Consider the following 21,000-nt stretch of genomic DNA (forward strand, 5'->3'; position numbering starts at 1 on the left):
TCCTTTTACCAATTGTAATGCTTATTACGGAATTGATGCATATCTTTTGATAAAATTTTTACTGAATTTTGCAAAAACTCACCATGCAATTCGGCTACTTTCAGAATTGAGTGATAGGCAATTTTCTTTAACCTAGTGGCCGAGATCTAGAAGTGGTCAAAAACCTTTCCATGATGGAAAACGGTCTTAATCTGTAGGTTCCCCAAGTCAAAAGATAATAGGTTCAGAGTGTTTAAATCAGCACAGCCCTTAGTCATACTCTTATCATTAAAACCGAATTATTAGCTCACCTGTCGTTGGATTACCCATTTGGCTCTTTAAGTTGTTGCAAGTCTAATACTTTATCAGGGATAGCAAAGTATTACTATGAGATCTGATTGATAGTGCAAAGAAACATAGAATATCATAACTTATTTCTCTTTTTAAAATTGCCCCCTTCTTTGTGGAGTATGAAGTGTTTAAAAAGTTACAGTACAAGCTGAGAGAAGCTGTGATCATATGGGATTGAATCGGGAAATGATATTTTTCTCTAGATATTCGGTTAGGAACTTGTAGGCTGATTCACTTGGATGGATAGCATCCCAAAACATGAACTGAGAAGCATTTCCACATGTTGGTGTCGCTTTGTTACAGGTTGATCCTGCTTCAACAACCCCTGTTCCGCAGCACCCTTTATGTGTCTCGACAAAACCTGTCGTGTAACTTCAAATATTAGTAAACTAGGCTTAATGCAAGAGAGAGGTTCGAACCCAGGACCCCTTATGTAGATGCCGTTTGAGCTACAGGCTCATTTTCATTGGCTATACCATGCTTGATTACATCAATGTATAGCAGATTGGACACGGATCTACTAGCTCTATATATGGTCATTTTCTAAGGGGTCTGTCTCTCTTGTCTGTTGGTCCATAAATGACTTGTAAGGTCTCTTTGTAAGTCAGTTGAGTCCTTGAGTCTGATCTTTAATTTCTATTGTCCTGATGGCTAAAATTTTCTGAACATACATCAGCATTGCTCAGTGTTTAAATGAAGGGGACCAACCCCGTTTGTTGTTTGGTGCAACCAAAGCATTAATTAGTCCAGCCTAGTAGTTTAGCTTTTACCATAATACATGTTATATTTTGTCAAAACAGCTAATCCCCTTTCTTTCCCCCCCATTTTTGAGAAGACAGCTTACCGTATTTTTGTGGCTGGGAAACCATGTCAGATAATGGGTCGTAAATGTCTGCATAGAGAATTCTGCTTCCTGGAAGTGATGACTGCAATGGAGGTAGTAACCTTTTAAGTTTTTTATTATAGGCTTGACAGTCTGAATTTTGATCTTCTAGACATGCTAGATTCCCTGAACTCCCATATCTTGTGACTATCTGAATAGGCAAACACCCAATTGGAGGAAGGCCAGCAATCGCCATTAAACGGCCACCAAGATTGTACAGTTCCTGTGAACATTACCATCAGAAGTTACCCGAGAAAATGTCGGCAGTTTTATGCTTGAAAATACTCTAACCCTAGAATTTGATTGTGCAAAGCTAGATAGATGCCTGCATTCATGCATACCTGCACAAAATTTTGTAAAGAACTCAGCAGATAATCATGATAACCACTGATACTGTTGAACTGATACCGTCTTGTGGGTATATCATAATAGTTGTAAATCAAGTCATTAGTGCCTGAACTAACAATGATGAAAGCTCTGCCAAGTATCTTCTTGGCCTCCTCTTCTCCAACAATTCCCCTGAGTCTTGTAATATAGTTCTGGAATAACTCAAGTTGCTCGTACATTGGGATGGCTCCGGATGCCACCGTCGTCATGACGTCGTATCCTGATCCTGCCGAAGCAAAACACACGCCGGTGCGAATATCGTCATCGGTTAGGCTTGGACTGAGGACAGGCGGAACAGTTTCTTCCATCCCGAGGATGCTGGCTGTAAAGTCAGGAATGAGTTTTCCGTTAGAAAACCTTCCTGTAGGAACGTGGCCTGGAAAATCTCGGCCATACGGTGGATGGTCACTTCTGAACACTGTCTTCACGTAGTTGTTGTTACCAGTATCAACCGTCGAATCGCCGAAGATAAGAATGCTGGAGAATTTGGGCAAGGTTGCAGCCCCGCTGAGGTTGCATATGGTCGCTAATGTGAGGAAGAGGAGGGCAGGTGCCATTGTTGATTGATTAACATGGTGAGATTACTTTGTATTTATAGAGAATAAGAGAACTGTTGTCTTTAGCAGTTTCATGCCCTTTTTACATATGAAGAAAATGGCTGAAATTAAAATCTCCCCAGCTACCTTGCCATGTAATATTAAAGAGAATTAAAGAAGAGATAAAGCCTGCATCCTTCTTCGGTCAATGAATTTGACTTGTACATCGATTTCTCATGTGTGAAACTGTTGGGTTATATCCAGGTACAATTACACTTGCTTTAGCAATCAATGTATCCTCGAGTTGGCTTGTTTATTATATATACTGAAATTTAACTCCTTTTTATTTTCTTTTCAAATCAAGTTTTAAGCAAGCAATTCATATTAAAAGAATCTAACTGGACTTGGAAAAGCAATGTAGCTCCAAGCCAAAGTACATTACCTATTAGAACAATGTAATGATAGTTTTGCTCTTTTATTAAATAAATAAATTAACATTAGCTTTTAAGATATTAATTTTTTTTTACATATTCATTAGTCATTGCTAAAATAAACGAGGACATATAAGTTTTTTTCCACTTTAATCGCATAGTGAAACGATAAAAATGACATTGGAAGTAATAAAAATCAAAACTTACATGAGAGTGATACTTTTGTATTTTCATAATGTTTTATTATTATTATAATATCAATCGAGGAGCAATTTGATATTTAAATAAATATAAAAAATAATAAATAATTAAAAAGCACAACAAAATGATCAAAATACCTTTAAAAGTAAAAAATTTAAACTGGAGTTAAGGTGTGTTTTTGTCTTTTCACAACGGTTTTTTCATTATTATTAAGTTAGCTTAAGGACGATTTAGTGTTTGACTAAATATAAAAAATAAAAATAAAAATAAAAAGAATAAAAATATGGGGCGCTTGACCATGCTTCCTGGTGAGTGGGAGGCGCTTGCACTTTTTCTTGCACTCTTTGAACGACGCGTGCGACACCTCCCAATATCCAAAAACACTATTTTATCGTGTAATTGGAAGTGTTGCCGTGTTCTTTTTTTTTTTTGAGAGGCACGAGTCAGTGTTGATAGTATGGTTTATCTCTAGTGAAACTTTCTACATCCCTTCTTTTCTCTCTTCTTCCTAGAAAATTATAACTTGACTCTCTTTATTGTTGATATTTCAACTTCAGTCTTTATTCTTTTGACTTCTAATTTTTGTTTTTGACCATTTTATAGAAGTTTTTTTTTTTAATTTCATCATTCCATCCTAGTTTGCTACATATTTGTTTTTCTAATTTGATTTTCATTCTTTTTATTTCTAATTTTTTTCTCTCGATTTTTTTGTAAAAGTTATTATTCTTTTTTATTTTACTGTTCAATCAAAAATTTGTTTCTTTATGTCATTTTTTATCTTCATTCTTTTGATTTTTTAATCATTTTGCTAAATTGATTTTTCTTTTCAATTTCACCGCTCAATCAAATATAAAATTTATTTTGTTTTTCAATTTTGATTCTCATTCTTTTAATTGCTATTTTCTTAATCCTTTAGTATAATTGAAATTTTTTTTTCAATTTCATCATTCAATATTTGATTAATTGAAAATTAAACTTCATAATTTTTTCAAATACGGTGCTTCAGAAAAGTTAACACAAGTTTTTTTAAAATGGTTTTATAATTCTCTTTATTTTTTTATCAAGTTATTCCAATTTCATAATCCAGGTTGTGAGTTTAGCAGGATATCCTGAGTTGGCTTGACCATGATTATTGAGGTTACATGTTTATCATGCTAACTCAGGTTGATCATGTAGTTGTTTTTACCCCATTTCATTCTTTTATAGTTAATAGGTTGTAAATTGAGATATATCATTTGTTTTCTTTTGAAAAAAATAGTTTTTCAACAAGTTATCCTAATAACTTTTCTTTTTAAATTTGTTCCATCTAACATCGTTTCTATTTTTTTTTATCTAATTAAAATAAAACCAGCTTATTCAATCCAATTAGGTATATGACCCGAGTCACATATTTGGTTTTTTTTTTTAAACACGCTTATGGCATCTGAATATCATTTCTTGCGCAAGAAGAAAATAATCCAGCCCCACAATGAAGCACGGACACCGCGACTATTTTCATACTATTATTCATGATAAATCTGTTTCTTACAACTTCTCTTAAGGTTCAAAATTAGAATGATAATGTGTAAAAAAAAACCTAGTTGCAATCCGAACTAAGTTTTTAAAAGTATTGAGAAATGGAAAACACTTCCATTCTACGCATCAAACAATAGCACTTATTTATCAGAATTACTCTATGAAATATAAGAAGCTAAATTAATGTTATTTTTGCTTGTAAAGAATGTCATGCATCAGCCTAAAAAGAAAGAAATCTAATAAATAGAGGGAAGGTACTCTTTGTTTATGTAGTTGAAAAGTATTTTTGTAAAAAAATAATTTTTTTATTTCAAATTAATTTTTTTTTTATGTTTTCAAATTGGTATGCTATATCAAAAATAAATTTTAAAAATAAAAAAAATTATTTTAATATATTTTCAAATAAAAAAAATATTTTTAAAAATAATTACTATTAAAACAGTGCTTCAAAAATGTATCAATGCGCCCAAGAGAATTTTGCCTTTTTAGGCAAAAAGCCAAAAACTAGTCTAATCAATTCAGGTATTATTTCTCTTGATCTGACCAGAAAGCCTTCCTCTCCAACACACACAGCGAGAACAACGTTGTCTTCGTTATTGAAAGCAAGGATCTGGAGACTGATCCTTTTGCTTGTGACAAAAATCATTTAATTGTTTGATAATTGATCAAATATTGTCTTGTTGAGAGTAATTTTTTTTTTAAATAATAATTAACAGAGTGATGATTTAAATAAAAATTTTAAGGCTATATCATCCATAACATTCAAGCCATTTCAAAAGCATTTTAGTAATTATCTTGACAGCGGTTAGATTTTAGATTTATTTTTTAATGATTATAAATTTGAGTAATTTTAGAACCATTAAAAATTTATATGGTCGTTAATTTCAAGACCAGTAATATTAAACAAGATGCATGTAAACTGACTCAGATACTCGCGTTAATAATAAAAAAAAAAACAATAACAACAACAATCCCTTAAATGGATAAAAATAAGCTTTGTAAGGGATTAATTCCACCTTAGTTAATAATCATTATCTAAACAAACACAACATTGCTAAGTTATAACTCATTCTAATTCAATAAATACAGATTACAATTCAAATTGGAAGCTAATAAGAACCATTATAAATACTTGGATTAATTATGATCATTTTATACAAGCTATGCATATGATTATATATTTTTATATTTGGTAGTATCATAAAAAATGAGTTGGAAAATATTTTTTAATATTTGGCTATGCTATGATGTTTTTTATTTTTTTTATAATTTTTAGAAAGTGTATTCCATAAAAAATAAAAAATAATTTTTCAAAAAACTAAGTTAAAATTATTTTTGACAAGGAAATATTTTTTATTGATCATAAATAAATATAAAAAAATTTGAAAAATAGTTTTTAAAAAAATATATTTTTTATAAAACAAAACGGGGCTTTAAATTCTTTTTTCTCTCCCTCAACTAAGAACTTGCTCACTTGAGCATCAAAGAAATTAATTTATCGATGTCGGCCGAATGCAATACCTTATTTATTATTTTTTTTCACATAATTAAATACATAAATGTAAGTGATAAACAGATGAATTCAATTATGAATATAGTAGGGTCAGAAATATTTAAAGAGTACTTCAATTATGACGTGCTAGTAGGTCAGTATTAATTGAAACCTGCCTGGTGCCAGCCATTGTATCTCTTATCCTCCCTTACAAGTTGCATGCATACTCGCATTTGTTTTTCAGACAAAAGAGAAGATGTCGTGACAAAACTGGGAATCAAAGCAACTCCTTTTTTCTCTTCTTTGATCAGTCGATCTTGGACTGAGAATTTATGTGGTCCGAAATACGATATATATGCATATGGTAATACAAAATATTTGTGATATTTGATATATTGAATCATGATATTGTAACAAATCTCTCCTCCTGTCAAGAAACATGAAACAAACCATAAAAAAACTAATTTGTTAATTACACTGACATGCTAGCTAGCAATCCATGAAGTTTAATCTTTAATCTGTAAGTTTCAGTGTGAAAAATGCAAATCCATGCATATAATATTATATGAGCTTGAGATATAGTGTAATCTTATCAACGGATGATTCCTTAAACGTGTTTTATAATAGTAATAATGATTATTAAATACTATAAATTATATTTTACAATCTCACTTAACAGTTAAAATAATTCTTTGATATGATATTAGAATTTTAATGACCAAACGATCATGAGTTTAAATCTTACTATCCATATTTATTTGATAAAAATCAAACACAAAATAGTATGAGTCTACACAAGTTTCAACTTCAAATGATTTTCACCTAAGAGGATATGTTAAAGAATAATATAAATTATATATTAGAATCTTATCCAAAAACTTAACCTGATATGATTTATATTATTTTTTAATATTTTTTAAGTGAAAAGTTTTTAAATTTAAAATTTATACATGTACACACTTCTTTAACAACGACAACAATAACATTATCATTATGATTTGCTGCGAAATCTGCAAACTTTAATAAATTTTATGTGCAATTTTGTACAAAATAATATCAAATGTGTGTTTTCCCGGGAAGCTCGGTGGAAATCATATCATCGGAGGATTGCATCTCCTACGATCATGCAATAAGGGGAAAATTAAAAAAAGGGTTGTGGTAATTCATCAATTCAATGGTCTTCAAGAAAAATGGTTCATGATCAGGAATGGAGCTATGATTATTTATTAGAAAAAATCAAAATTAATATAACAAAATATAATAGTTATTTTAATTTATTGTATATGAGCTGTAAAATAAAACATGCATAATTTAGTTTTATTCAAATAATTTACTACAAACATATAATGACCTTTATATAAGGTAAACTGTTTAGAGCAATACCAAATTGAGTCAAAGCAATGAAATTAATTTTATCTTCATAATGTATCCATCACTTTAATGTTGTTGGTCTTTATACCTATCAAATATAAACATACAAAGTATATAAGAAACATTAGTTAAAGTGAAGCATTATTTATGTTTGATAAACTTTGAAATAAAGCAAAAAATAATAAAAAATAATTCTTACATATTTATTTTAATTGTGCTCGTTATTCTTTTATAGAATAGAAAAATTTTACTCGAGATTTGTGTTTTTATTTTTCTGTTTGATCGGTTGTAGCCCGCATGATTTATATTAGGGTAAATTAGTGGCTCTGTTTTTTATTTCACAAAATAATGCCTTTATATATTTTTTTTCCACCTAGGTGAAGAGTAAATTAGAAAATCAAAAGTAAAATCACAATTAATTATTATAATAAGACTCATCTTTTTAAAATAAAAAATATAACACCTCATTTTTAAAAATTAAACTATCTCAGGGGCCGGGCCCTGCTCCACTGTTCATGACATTTATATATGAATGCATATCTCAATATTCTATATTCTATATGGTCAAATAGTACTGTTGGTTCAAGTTGTAATTAGTGGATTTATTTTATATGTTATAATTTCATGTTTTAATTTAACACCTAATCGAAGGACTTAGAGTTGATGGGAGGAACTACTTCGAGCCATTGAAAAAATGTCATGGTCAATGGATCGGACTAATTTTGTTTCAAATAAATAAAGAATTGGAGACCAAAACAACACAATAAAAATAATAAGCCTAAAGTTTTTAGAATCACAACACATAAACTTCAATTTAAATATTTACTACTCAATAATTTTTTTTCTATTCAAGTAATTTATCTCCTCAAAAAATTTACAATTACTTAAATAAATTTAAAAAACCGACCCAAATAAAAATCCTAGTTAGAATGCAATAAAAATTTCTTAACAAAACTAGCACTAACAACACTTTTTAGGTCTAATTTAGAGGCATTTCAGACCTTAAATAGTTATAGTCAATATAATTTTTTATCGAATAATTGAATAAAAAATTATAAATATTTTTATAAGCTAGCATTTTACGCAACCCAAGCCTCTTCTAGGGTTTAACCGCCCTGTCCCATCGATCATCTTACAATTCATATAGATTAGTCATGGCAGATCCTGAGAACTATCTGAACAAGAAGTATCTATCATGGGTTCTGTTCTTGAAACATGGATGCTGACATGAAATCCCAGCTCAAGTTTGATACTTTATATATCAATTAATTCCCCTCATGATCTCTAATGCATAATTGCAATTCCCATGGCCCAAATAAACAGATTTCTGACGATATGAAAGGTATCTGCAAGGACGACTTCGTGGAGCTCTAATAACCACTTCATATTTGCTGGTCATGCATGGCTATGAATTGTGTTGGTCTTTTTTCATGTCTTTACATCACTGTATTATTGTTAAGTTGTGCTTCTGAGTAGACTTATGTGGGCTTGGTTTTATGGTCTCCACTCTCCTAATCGACCAAGCATTAATCACCTGGGCTCTCGCAGTTTCCTTACCTATATCTCGAAGAAAATTTACACTAGAAATCAATCGGGGCTTCAACTATTTCTGTCAGCAGATTTCGGATCCTAAATCTCGAGGCATGTTGCCCCTCGTAGTCTAGCTAGGCACTAGAGAAACAGGCTTCAGCCTTGTAGTTGCCATAAAGAACATGATCAACAAGGCCGAACAAGATATATATATTTAATCAACTTGTAATAATCAAGTTGTGAATTTTTCATGAAACTGGCACGCCAAGTTTTTCTTGCTACACCGAAAAAATCCTAGCTTCACGGGACCTTAAATAATGAACAATAATTAGGATCCTAGCAAGCCAAAACCATGATAATATTCAATTATGCCAACTAGCTATATATAGAATGTGTCATTGTGGAGAAAATAATGCTTGATCACATGTAATAGATTGACGTTTCACCAAATTTTGTCGGGGTCCATGGACAAAAGCTTCAGTGACCTTCCACTATCAGAGGAATCGAACTAATTAAAGTGTGACATGCACTGCTTCACAAGAACTAGAAAACAAAACGCTTAATAAACATATATAACATATACTATGAGTTCCTGTCATTTCATTTCATTTAAATAATTATGAATAGTGAAATGACAAGCACTTTTACATTTTGCTACTCAAATTTCTGAGGAGTTTTTTAGTTTAATTTTTTTAAAAATTTTATTATTTAATATTAAGTTTATTGGATATTAAACTTTATAATTTATTTTGATTTACTTTTTATGGAGTGATCTCAGTCACTTCTTTGTCTATTTTTAAATTAATTTTTTTTCAATTTCATATCTCAACATTAAGTTGATTGAGAATTGGATCCAAGTTTGAGAAGTTAACTCGGATTGAATCAAGTCATTTTTTTTTTCATTTTAATCCTTCAAAATTAGGTTGATTGGAAATTAGAATTTATGATTTTTTTCTTATTTACTTTCTATGTGGTTATCACCGTCTTATGACCTGGGTCGTGGGTTAGGCCGGCTGACTCGAGTTTTTTTTTGTTTTTTTAGTTGATTTTTTTAACTTCATCCTTCAATATTGAGTTGATTGAGAATTAAACTTTATAATTTTTTTTTGGTTTGCATTTTATGAAGTTATCACAGTCTCATGACCGGGATGATAAGTTTTGATGATTGACTCATGTGGTTTTTTATGTCCTTTTTTTAATTGATTCTTTTTTAATTTCACCCTTCAACATTGAGTTGATTAAGAATTGAGTTTTATAATTTGTTACGATTTGCTTTCTATGAGGTTATCCCGGTCTTATGATCCATATTTGACAGATTAACCCGAGTTGACTCGACTTATCTTTTCAGTTGAATTTTGTTTTAAATATCATCATTTAATATTAAGTTGTTTGAGAATTGAGTTTAATAAATTTTTTAATTTTTTTCTATGAGGTTATCATAGTCTCATGATATGGGTGGCGAATTTGATAAGTTAACCCAAGTTGATTTAATATATTGTCATTTCAATATTTTAAAAAACTCATCCTGATCTTTTTTAAGTCAAATTGTATTTTTATTGGTCATTCGAGTTGTTTTTGAATCTATCAAATTGATCAGGTTATATAAGGATAATCTCCATATAATTTTTTTTTTGCTAAAAAACATATGAACAACATCTAAATATTTTTTTAAAATTAAAAAAAATTAATCCAACGCGCAATGTAGTGCAAACAATGATATAGTGAACTACCAATATAGGCAATAAATTTAGGCATGGATGGGTCTTAATGAGTCATATTAATTTGGAGGTAAAATGTGAGGTAGAAAGAAGAGGATTGAGATCCTTTCAAATCTCAAATTAGCATAGTTATTAAAACTGTTTATAAATAAACTCGATGTAAAGATCAAATTATGAATTGAATGGGTTAACTCGAGTTGATTCAGGTTAATTAATTTTTTAAAAAGTTTCAAATTATGATGATATTTTGAAATTATAATAAAAAATTCAATGAGTTTTTGATCAGGTCATACCATATCAGTTACAAATAATTTGGGTTGGATTAACCATGCAAATTAAAAGTATCACATCATGTAAATCCAAATGATTACTTTAAAATTTAATGGTTAAGGCATGAAAGTGGAATGCATTATTATAATGGATTGTAGTTTTTTTTTCAAGGTGAAAGGGAAAGCAAAATTAGGCATCATTAAATAGCTAGCACGGCCAAGCTAATTACTCAAATTGAAGTCATTAAGTATTTTTTGAGATGATGTCGTTTCGGATACTAATTACTCATTAAATAGGGAGAACATGTATTTTTATCAATGAAGCAATCTAACTAGATCGAGGCAAATCTTTTGTCTAAATGACTTGAGATTTATGGAAAGTTTCCTCAAAATACTCGACCATTATCACAGAAATCTTCTTTAATTGATCAATCAAAACTGCTACCTGGCATTTTCATGGTATTTACACATACATCAGCCAACAGTGTGTAATTAAATTGGGTGAAATTAGTTCCTTTATAATTAACAATGAGAGGATTTCCATTCATAATCATCATATATCATACTAATTCAGTGCCGAAAGTCGAATTCAAGAACTCTAAACCACATTCACATCATGTGAAAGGTGGAGGTAATGATCTGTCTGACAAAAAAAAGATAGGACTGTATTTAGTTAAATAAAAAAAATATAAAAATAAATTTGTTTTTAAAATAATTTTGGAATGAATCTTTATCATTTAAAAAATAAAAATTTTATATTTCAATTGTTTTTTTTGTTTGAAGACAGTAAATAAATACTATCTTAATTAATTAATAGTTATTAATTATTATTTATTGAAAAAATCACCATCATTCTCATAAACGTTCTCATGCATGAATTTTGACAATCACAAAGAAAACGAAGCAACTAAGATGATAACAACGTGAGAAGTAAGTAACTAGTCATAATCACCGATATCTTTTCTCAATTTCTTGAGCAATATATACTTTGATTTGTCATTGAATCAAATCTCAATTCAAATATCATAATTTGTCTTCATTGTGATTTACAATTCCCACATAAATCTCCCACGATCCAACAGCAAAATTGATGAGAAAACGAACTTGCTACAGATTCTATGAACATATATTAAATTTAATCACATAAAATAAAACAATCGGATAGATGCACTGAATCAGAAGCAATTAAAGCCATAAGACTCGTGTATAGAATTTAACCTCGAGCAACAGAACAAAACCCTACAATATTATTTACAGCTAGCCGTAGAAGACAAATCTAAGGCCCAAGATCATACCATATAATGCATGATCTACTTAATTAGCATTACCAGCACCCAAATGCATCTAGAGATAACCACCACGCATAAAAGAACAGGAACAATATTAAGTATAGCATGCCTCGTGGGGTTAGGGTTGGCTGTTGGGTAGCAGATACAGTGAGGTACGGTACGACAGGTCTTTGAGCCCACCGCACCTTTTCCTATCAATTCACCGCAAAAATGGACTTTTTAATGATTAAAATAGATTTTTTTTATATAAAAAAAATAGCACATTAAAAAAAAAGGGACCAACTAGCTTGAATTTTTTTTTATATAAAAAATAACACATTTTGATAAAATTACAGTTGGGAATTACCATATCTTTAAACAAATAATTAAAGTTATGGCTATAGATACTTTCATAGAACCCCATTCGAAATTAAATAAAGTTTATAATTAAATTCCGATTTCATTCACATAACCATTTCTAACCTAAAAGAATCACTATATAGTACAAGAAATTAGAGCTTAAATCATACTCTTGTACAAATGATGATCATCCACCAACTTACAAGACTAATTAATTAGGGTTTGCACCCTTTAGGTTCTAAAGACAGGCTTGACACACGTTCTTCAATAATGGGATATATAGTTCCCCTTTGCTTCTGTTTATTGTGGATTAAATCTTACATTAAGAATCTTGAAGTAGGGCATGCCTCGTGCATTCTCTTAAATACCATTATTGTCTGTTAATGGAACCTTAATTGGGGTTTATGGTCGGTGCCTGAAACCTCCATGGCACGAAGCTTCCTTAGCTAATGTACAAAACAATGCCACCTCACTAGCTAGTGGATATATAATTATGTCCATACAAGCAGACAAAATCCTTAATTAAGACTTAATCACTAGTAAAAGAATCTTGTTTCGGTAGGTGGTTAGCAATCCATTTCCAGATTAACGGTCAGTACACAAAATTAAGACCACCTGAAGTAAAAAGAATTAACTAGTGATTATATATTTTTACATTTATTTTGTTCGGATTACTTTAGGGTCAAAGATTTTAGAGGTAATTAATTAGCTTTTCTCTTATTTCAAATTAAGACCACCTGAAGTAAAAAGAATTAACTTGATCTCTAAGGTTATGCATTTGGTTGATATCCTAGGATAAAAGAAATAGATACAAGTATGAAATAAATTTATTTTAAAATTAATTTTTACATGAATTTTTATATTTTTAAAATATAAATTACAAAGAAACATGTCCTATTTATTTATATTATTTCCATGTTTTCTATTCCAAAAGAGTAACCAACACTTCCTAATTTAATGTAATTCTCTGTTTTGTTCTTCTTTCCTTGAGTTCATAGACTAACAATTTGTGGGTGTGTTAAATATTATGATGCATAATACTTTTTATTTGAAAATATTTTAAAATAATTTTTTCAGAATTTTTTAAATATTAATACATTAAAATTATAAAAAACACAAAAAATATTAATTTTATTTTTTTCAAGATAATCACCATTTTAAAAACCATACAAAAACAAAAATTACCTCGTTCCTAAACAGGTTCAGGCTCGGCACACATACTGCAAGATTCCAACCACTAAAGGCAGACCTGCAATCCAGGGTTGCCAAACCAAAAAATAAAAATAAAAATTAAGAAATTTTAAAATAATTTTATTATTTCTGCTACTCGGAAATGAATCAATCATTTTTAATCTTAGAGACAACTACATCTGTTTATCAATCAGTTAGCCATAATTTTTTTCTTAAATAAAAGTTTAATCCCTGACAAATTAAGAGAAAAATTGCTCTCCATGTTTTTTATCACTTAAAAAAGAATTTAATGTGTCGAAGACAGCTAGGTTCTTTGTGATTAGTTTAGAGATGTGAAAACGAAATTAATTAATGTCACCCACAATGCAGCTAATTAAGACCTCCTACCATGCATTATATTTCATTAACTTCTATATTTTTCCTTGATTTTAATTTGGTGAAAATAAAAACATATTATTCTTTAAGGTTGTATTTGGATAATATCCTAAGATAAAAAAGATAAATATAGAAAAGATATAAATATATTTGATTGAATACATAAATACAGATTAAAATATAAAATAATTTTCTTTTTAAAACAATTCAAAATAAATTTATATGCTTTCAAAACAAAAAATAAAAAAAACATGTTATCTTTGTCTCCACATCTTTGTCTTTTTTATTCTAAAATGGTAACCAGAAATGGAATATCCAGAGAGGTGAGATTAAATAAATTATACTCAAATAGACAAAATAATCGAAAGAAAATAGCTACTAATCTTAAAGAAATACAATAGCCATTATTAATTAAAAAACCATAGAACCAATATATTTACTTATCAATAAGAATTAATGATCGAAGAAAGAATTGAAGAAATACTGTAATTGGATTTATTTCTATTTTTTTAAAAATTTATTGTATTTTTTCTGATTATTATTTGAATGGCTATTGTTAATTTTATATGCTGTTTTGCCTGATTCTGTGTGTAAATTAATTAGATTTTTATTTAATTTTTAAAAATACAAGTATTTGGTAAAATACTTCCTTTTAAATATAAATTACATACTATCTTTAAAAAACATGCAAAAAGCGAATACTATAAAAAAATATCTTCTCAATATTCAATTATAAAATATATTTAATTAATTAATTAGATGCAGCAGGATCAAACAAACCCTTCATCCCTATCTCCAAAATGGTGTAACACAACCTTTTGTGATCCAATTATAGTTTTTTTTTTAGAAAAAAAAACCATATATAGAACCAATATATTTCCTTATTTATAAGAATTAATGATAAAAAAATTAAATTTTAAATTTTGATGTTATTGATATATTATAATTGAATTTATTTTTAATATCTTTTAAACTTATTGTGTTTTCCCATGGTATTATCCGAAAACTATGATTAATTCATTAATAAATCAATCTATTATTAAAAAAAAAAAGAGGGAACTGGGCATAATTGTAGTCAAGTCACATCACATCTGAGGTGACCTTAATTTATTGCCATGCCAGTTGGCTGTTGCTTAGGTTGCAATGGCTTGAAAGCAAAATCAGGGGCCAGGGCATGCATGTGTTCTTGGCAGCATTGCTTCAATGATATGTATGTACCTAGCTATTATCCACCGTCCGATCAGATTTTTTTGTGGGTAAACTCTTTTTTAGCACCCATAATTTAATTATTTTCCATTTCTGCTTTTATACTCTTAATATTTCTCAACACCATTCATCATATTTTCAAGAAACTCCAATATGCTCCCTACCGAGCTTCAAATACCAAATGCTTCTCTCTATTTTTTCACATTAATTTCTTTATCTCTAAGTCTCCTTCTGAATTCCCATGCATGTAACAATAGTATCCAATAAAACGCTAGAAAATCTCCAAATAACTCAAAACATTGGTCCATCTTAGCATTTTCCAAAAATATGGTGCGATGGCACTTGAGGCCGCGACCTAACAGGGGAAGGGATTTTGTTTCCTTCCTCTGCACCTGGGTTCGATCCTTTCTGTGCATGTCTGTCATCCTCGCGGTGTCTTATATGTTCACTGGGCTTGCAGGATGTTCAGTAGGCTTGAGGATTAGTTGTGGTGCGCATAAGCTGGTCTGGACACCCCAGGTTATCAAAAAAAAAAAAAGCGATCTAAAGATTTTCGAAACATTATAAATAAAAAATTCTTAAACTATAGATACCAACTTGGAATAGGGCTAAACATATAGGGGTGAAAACATACATTCATATATATATATATATATATATATATATATAATAGCTTATTTTATTTCAAAATAGGTCAGGTTATCAAACACTACCAAGAATGTAACATGTACTCTTGCATTGTCATTCCGTACCTAATGAATTGATTTTTCAGTAAGGAAAATTATTTTTAATTTCTATGTATTGAGTTTTATTCCTTCCCATCTCATCATGCCTATATTCGCGATTACTGGTTACTGGCTCATGTTGTGGGACCTACTATTTGATAAATACTGTATTCTAAAAAAAATAATACCGTATTTATTGCTAGCTTTGGTACTTGCCCTATGATTGTTAAATCAATTTATTCTTTTGCCTAGAATATCTCTCCTCCCAAATCACCCATGATTAATTATAGCAAAATTCCAAATTTAGATTCCCCTTTTTTTATTGTAAAAACATATCTCCAGACTAAATTTATTTTTATTTTTCAAACGAGAGTTCTCCACATCAACAAATATTTAAATTTAAAAAGAAAAAAAGAAAATTTTCATAATTACTAGACCGATCTCTTTGATTAATATTTATATTTGATACGTGTTTAGTGTCCCGCTATCATGGATTCGTTAATTAAGGAATAATCACTTTGAAAATCTAACATTTACACACATAAATATGATCCAATTAGCTAGAAAAATGATACAATACACACTCCAAAAAGTCTTTATTGAAGACTTGAAGTTGATTAATTAAAACATGTTATTATCAAAAATAAATAAATAATCAAAACATGTTTTTCGACATGATTTTTACTCGACACGACTATCGATAGAAACAAAAAGCGTGAATCCCAATTGCCATGAAAGTTTAGCTTAAAAAATACAGAATCTATGGATGCTCTATGCTCTAAACAAGTTCATCTCATTTAGTTTATTTATTTTTGCTTATCATCGTTAATGGAGTTCTGTGTCAGATTTATCTATATATGGGGCAATAACCACAGTTTCATGCTTGGTCAAGGTGCCTATCTGCATTTAATAATTTGCTCCTTTTATCAATGTACAGATTAATTTGGAGCTTTGCGAGCAGGGAATAATAATTAAAAAATTAAAAAAAAAACAAGAAACAGGGTCCTGGAATATGGAAAATGGAGTTTTTGTTTGTGATGCTTAATCACTGAATTAACGATAGGCATGTGAAGTTACTTTCATAATTTAGCTCAAGTGAGCTTATTATTGTCTAAAATTATGAATTTTCTAGTTTAAAATCTAAAATAATATATAGATGATAGATAAATTACTTGAATATTACACTAGTTTGAATATAAGTAGTTTATTTTAAAAAATAATGAGATCATTTATATTTGTTAGAAAAATGGATCTATAGATTGATTATATGCATATAATAATAATAAAAAATTATACACTATATCCACACATATTTAACACATATTTAGAGAGGTTACTATCAAAAAATTAAAAAAAGATAATGGAAACTCCGATGAAAAAAAAATTGACCTTTGTTTGAATTTTTTTTCAATATTTTCCAACTAGAATTTATAACAAAATATTTCGTCGATTATTTCTTTAATATTAGAAATCACTGATGGAATACAAAAGCCGGTGTTTAACTTCTCAATAACAGTATTTCATAAATAATTAATTTCTAATAATAACAAAATTTTCTCTAAATATTGATGCATTCTCTAATTTTCTAGTACTAGATTTTCATTGCGTCTATATTATGGACAAAGCTTATAGTTTTTTTTTTTTTTTGCAAAGCTTATATTATCATCAGTAATATGACTCGAATCTTAAACCTTCGAATTAAATAAATCTTCTCCTTAATTACCATGAAAGTCAATCCTTTGGAAGCAAGAGAAATGATCTAGTAAAAATTGGCTTAAAGATACTGTGATTAAAGAGTAATTAATGAAGCTTAAGTAATCCTCAAGCCTAAAGATTACAAGTCAGCTTATAAGTTAATCACATGATTAATTAACGTATAGAAGAAAGGATTTGACCATTGGAACTCTAAATTAATTGACGAACCATATAGATTAAATATTAAAGATCATCACTCTTTTTAGGTCACTTTCGTCATTTTCAATCCAAAATAAAATAATTCACATTCTACTTTGTTCCTATGAGTACGGTTGTTCCTATAAAACCTTGTCCTCCCTTGGTCACATTCTTACCAAGGAAAGAAGAAAAAAAGTAGAGTCACAATAAAGAGTTCCAAACTCCACACCTGCACAAAGGAAGAGAGAGAGAGAGAGAGAGAGAGAGAGAGAGAGAGAGCTCTTTGATTTCCATAGAAATGGGCAATAGTTTAAGGTGTTGTTTGGCTTGTGTTCTTCCTTGTGGTGCCCTAGACTTGATCCGTATAGTTCATTTGAATGGCTACGTGGAAGAAATAACAGGTCCAATCACAGCTGCTGAGGTCCTTAAAGCAAACCCTAATCATGTTCTTAGCAAACCTTCTTCTCAAGGTGTTGTCCGTAAAATCTTGATTCTTTCGCCGGAATCCGAGCTCAAAAGAGGCAGCATATATTTCTTGATCCCATCTTCTTCATTGCCTGGTGACAAGAAAAAAAGTGGTAATAATTGTGGCCACCAGATGAAATCCTCGTCAAAGAAGAGCAAAAGATACTGTAACAATAAAGATGCACGAGATTGTGATCGTTACTTAACCGATATAGTCTCCGAAAAGAAATCCTCTCGTCGTGATCGACGGACCGGTCGTGTCGGAGTATGGCGGCCTCATTTACAAAGCATCTCCGAGGACTAAGAAGTTTTTTCCGGTGCCGGATTTTGACGTTCTCCAGAGTAGATAAAGGGGTACAATTATTTGCAACTGGGACGTTTTTTTTTCAATGTACGTGGGGTTATACTGGTTTTCTTCTTTTCTTTTCTTGTATAAATTTTATATTTTAATTTTCTTTTTTCACTCTGCCTATAATAGTGGCAGATTGAGATTTTCAATATTCATCGGATCGTGATCCATTTTCTTCGACCTTTAAGTAAATTATTATATATTTGATGAAGAGAGAGAGAGAGAGAGAAGTTTGTGTTGATGGAATATTTCGTAATTACATCCACAAGTTCTAGGTAAATACATGTTTCTTAAATATTCAATGCCTTTTGGATTTATAATCTGAAATAATTTGGTGGGTTAATTATTTGTAAATTCTTTCTAAGAGAAAATTGTTTCATGGTCCCTTAATTTTGAGTTTGAAATGAAGAAGCTAATTAAACACAAGGGAAATGATTCAAATTAATTATCCATTGATGGGAGAGCAATGGAATCTCATGATGGGAGTTAATTAAAATCCATTGCTCGATTTGATTTCTCAAGGAATTATAGCTATAATTTAGATTTACTCCATAATGTTATTATTAATTACTATATGCTCGCCATGAAATGATTCCCTTTTCTTATAACTTAATTATACATCCAGGAACACCCTTGATTATTCATATTAATCTTGTTTAATTAATATAACTTAGGTTTTGATTTAATGTTCCAGGAACACCCTTGATTATTCATATTAATCTTGTTTAATTAATATAACTTAGGTTTTGATTTAATGTCAACATGTTTTAGGTTATGATGACTCCTTCCTCAATGATTAACATGAAAGGTTACAACTACTTCAATGATTAACACATGAATATTGTTGATTAGTTCCACATTAGTTTTTGTCCTCTTGTATGTATTGACTTTATTATTAATTGTACAACTATATAATAAAGCATTTAATTATCATGGAGGATTTGAATTGAAAAAATAAAAGGCATATATGCCAGTACTTGGAGTGGAGACCAGTTGTGATTATTTGAATTTGGCACATAAATTTTACTTAGCATCATCGATGCACACGGTAGTGGAGACCATAATTTGTATAAAGTATGATTAGCTAAGGTAAGACATTTACAGCCAACCAATAGAGGGAATATTTAACAATTTCTAAATATAAATGTTAAAGCCGATAGATTGCATCTCAAGGATAATGATTACTCATTAATTACTAGGTCTTACAGTTGTCAAGGAGATGGCAAATTTACTACTCTATGAATATATATTTCTATCTTATTCTAAAAAAAAAAAATATGATGCCCTTCTATTCTAATTATTGAACTATACCTAGGAAGAGATAACTTATAGTCCTACATCAAGATTTGAATGATTGCTCATATTAAAAAAGAATTTGATCATTTTTTTTTTATTAAAAATTAACAAAGAAAAGAAAACACTATTAGATCTTTTAGATGGATTATACTTGTAAAATTTAACTCGAGATAAATCTCGAGTCATGAATTGAAAGGGTACCTTTAAAATTTTTCTTTAAAAAAAATTTAACAAATTAAGAGATAAATTTTAACAAATCAGATTCGGATAACTAAATTAACATGATTTTTAAATTAAGTCAATTAAATATTTTTATATTTTCTTCAACTTCAACCGGCACAAACTTCAAATCAATCAAGTTCCAGACCTATTCACCAACCAATCCAAGTTTATAACTATGATAAATGGAGAACAAAAGCTCCAAGTCTAGTATTATTAATCAATAAGTTTCTTGTACATGAACCAAAAAGCAAGCACTCCTCAAAGGGTGACAACTCCAAGCCACATAAAAATAAAGGCAAAACAAGCTGGCAAATCCCCTAAAATGTTACGTCTCAGTCCTCACATGGATTCCCTCTTCCCACTCTCCATAAATATTATTAGACAAAACCTGCACATCCCTTTCTTAAACTCCAGAACACAATATTTTATGTTTAGGGCACAAGCCTGCATTGATTTTCGTTCAACACATTGATTCTTTTATTATCAACAGTACTCTAGTTGCTCGGTTCTATCAAAACTTGTTTTCAGTTAAGTCCTCAAAGTAAAAAATTAAGCAAAGCTACCCAATTTAATTAATCATTTAAATTAATCTCAAGTCTTTCATAAATCAAGGGTTCTTTTCAAAAACATCCTAGGTTTGGGCATAAATCGAACTCTAAGATGTATACTGGTTGTCAGAAATGAGAATGGAGGAATAAGAGTGAAGCTTCAGAAATCAAAATAATTTTTTAATTTCAATATCGTATTTGAAATTAAAACAATGAACCAGAATGAAATTTAAAAAATATTCAAGTATATTATGAAGTAGCAACAATCAAGAACAACTCAAATTGAAAGAAAAATAAAAGAATCTAATATCAATTTGCTACAGAAATATTCGTAGTCCATATTTAAAAGAAAATATACAACATGAATTTCTCTAAAAATTAAAATGTTCCTAATTCCTATATCCTTACATTACATAGACTGAAATACTTAGTATCTAGT

At 29.6% G+C, this 21,000-nt stretch overlaps 2 protein-coding genes across 2 annotated transcripts; one reads left to right on the plus strand and one right to left on the minus strand.

Annotated features, from left to right (window-relative positions):
• Positions 1-377: 377 nt before the first annotated feature.
• On the minus strand, positions 378-2,378 carry LOC7497423 (GDSL esterase/lipase At2g30220). The gene is made up of 3 exons (XM_002319921.4): positions 1,555-2,378; positions 1,175-1,436; positions 378-691 (listed from the first exon to the last, which is right to left on the minus strand). Exons 1-3 carry the CDS (start codon positions 2,155-2,157, stop codon positions 495-497), a joined length of 1,062 nt encoding a protein of 353 aa, XP_002319957.3. The 5' UTR covers positions 2,158-2,378; the 3' UTR covers positions 378-494.
• Positions 2,379-17,838: 15,460 nt separating this feature from the next.
• LOC7464717 (uncharacterized) lies at positions 17,839-18,673 on the plus strand. The gene has a single exon (XM_002319366.4). It carries the CDS (start codon positions 17,980-17,982, stop codon positions 18,448-18,450), a length of 471 nt encoding a protein of 156 aa, XP_002319402.1. The 5' UTR covers positions 17,839-17,979; the 3' UTR covers positions 18,451-18,673.
• Positions 18,674-21,000: the final 2,327 nt, after the last annotated feature.

This window comes from Populus trichocarpa, chromosome 13 (assembly GCF_000002775.5).
Source record: "Populus trichocarpa isolate Nisqually-1 chromosome 13, P.trichocarpa_v4.1, whole genome shotgun sequence".
Taxonomy (NCBI): domain Eukaryota; kingdom Viridiplantae; phylum Streptophyta; class Magnoliopsida; order Malpighiales; family Salicaceae; genus Populus; species Populus trichocarpa.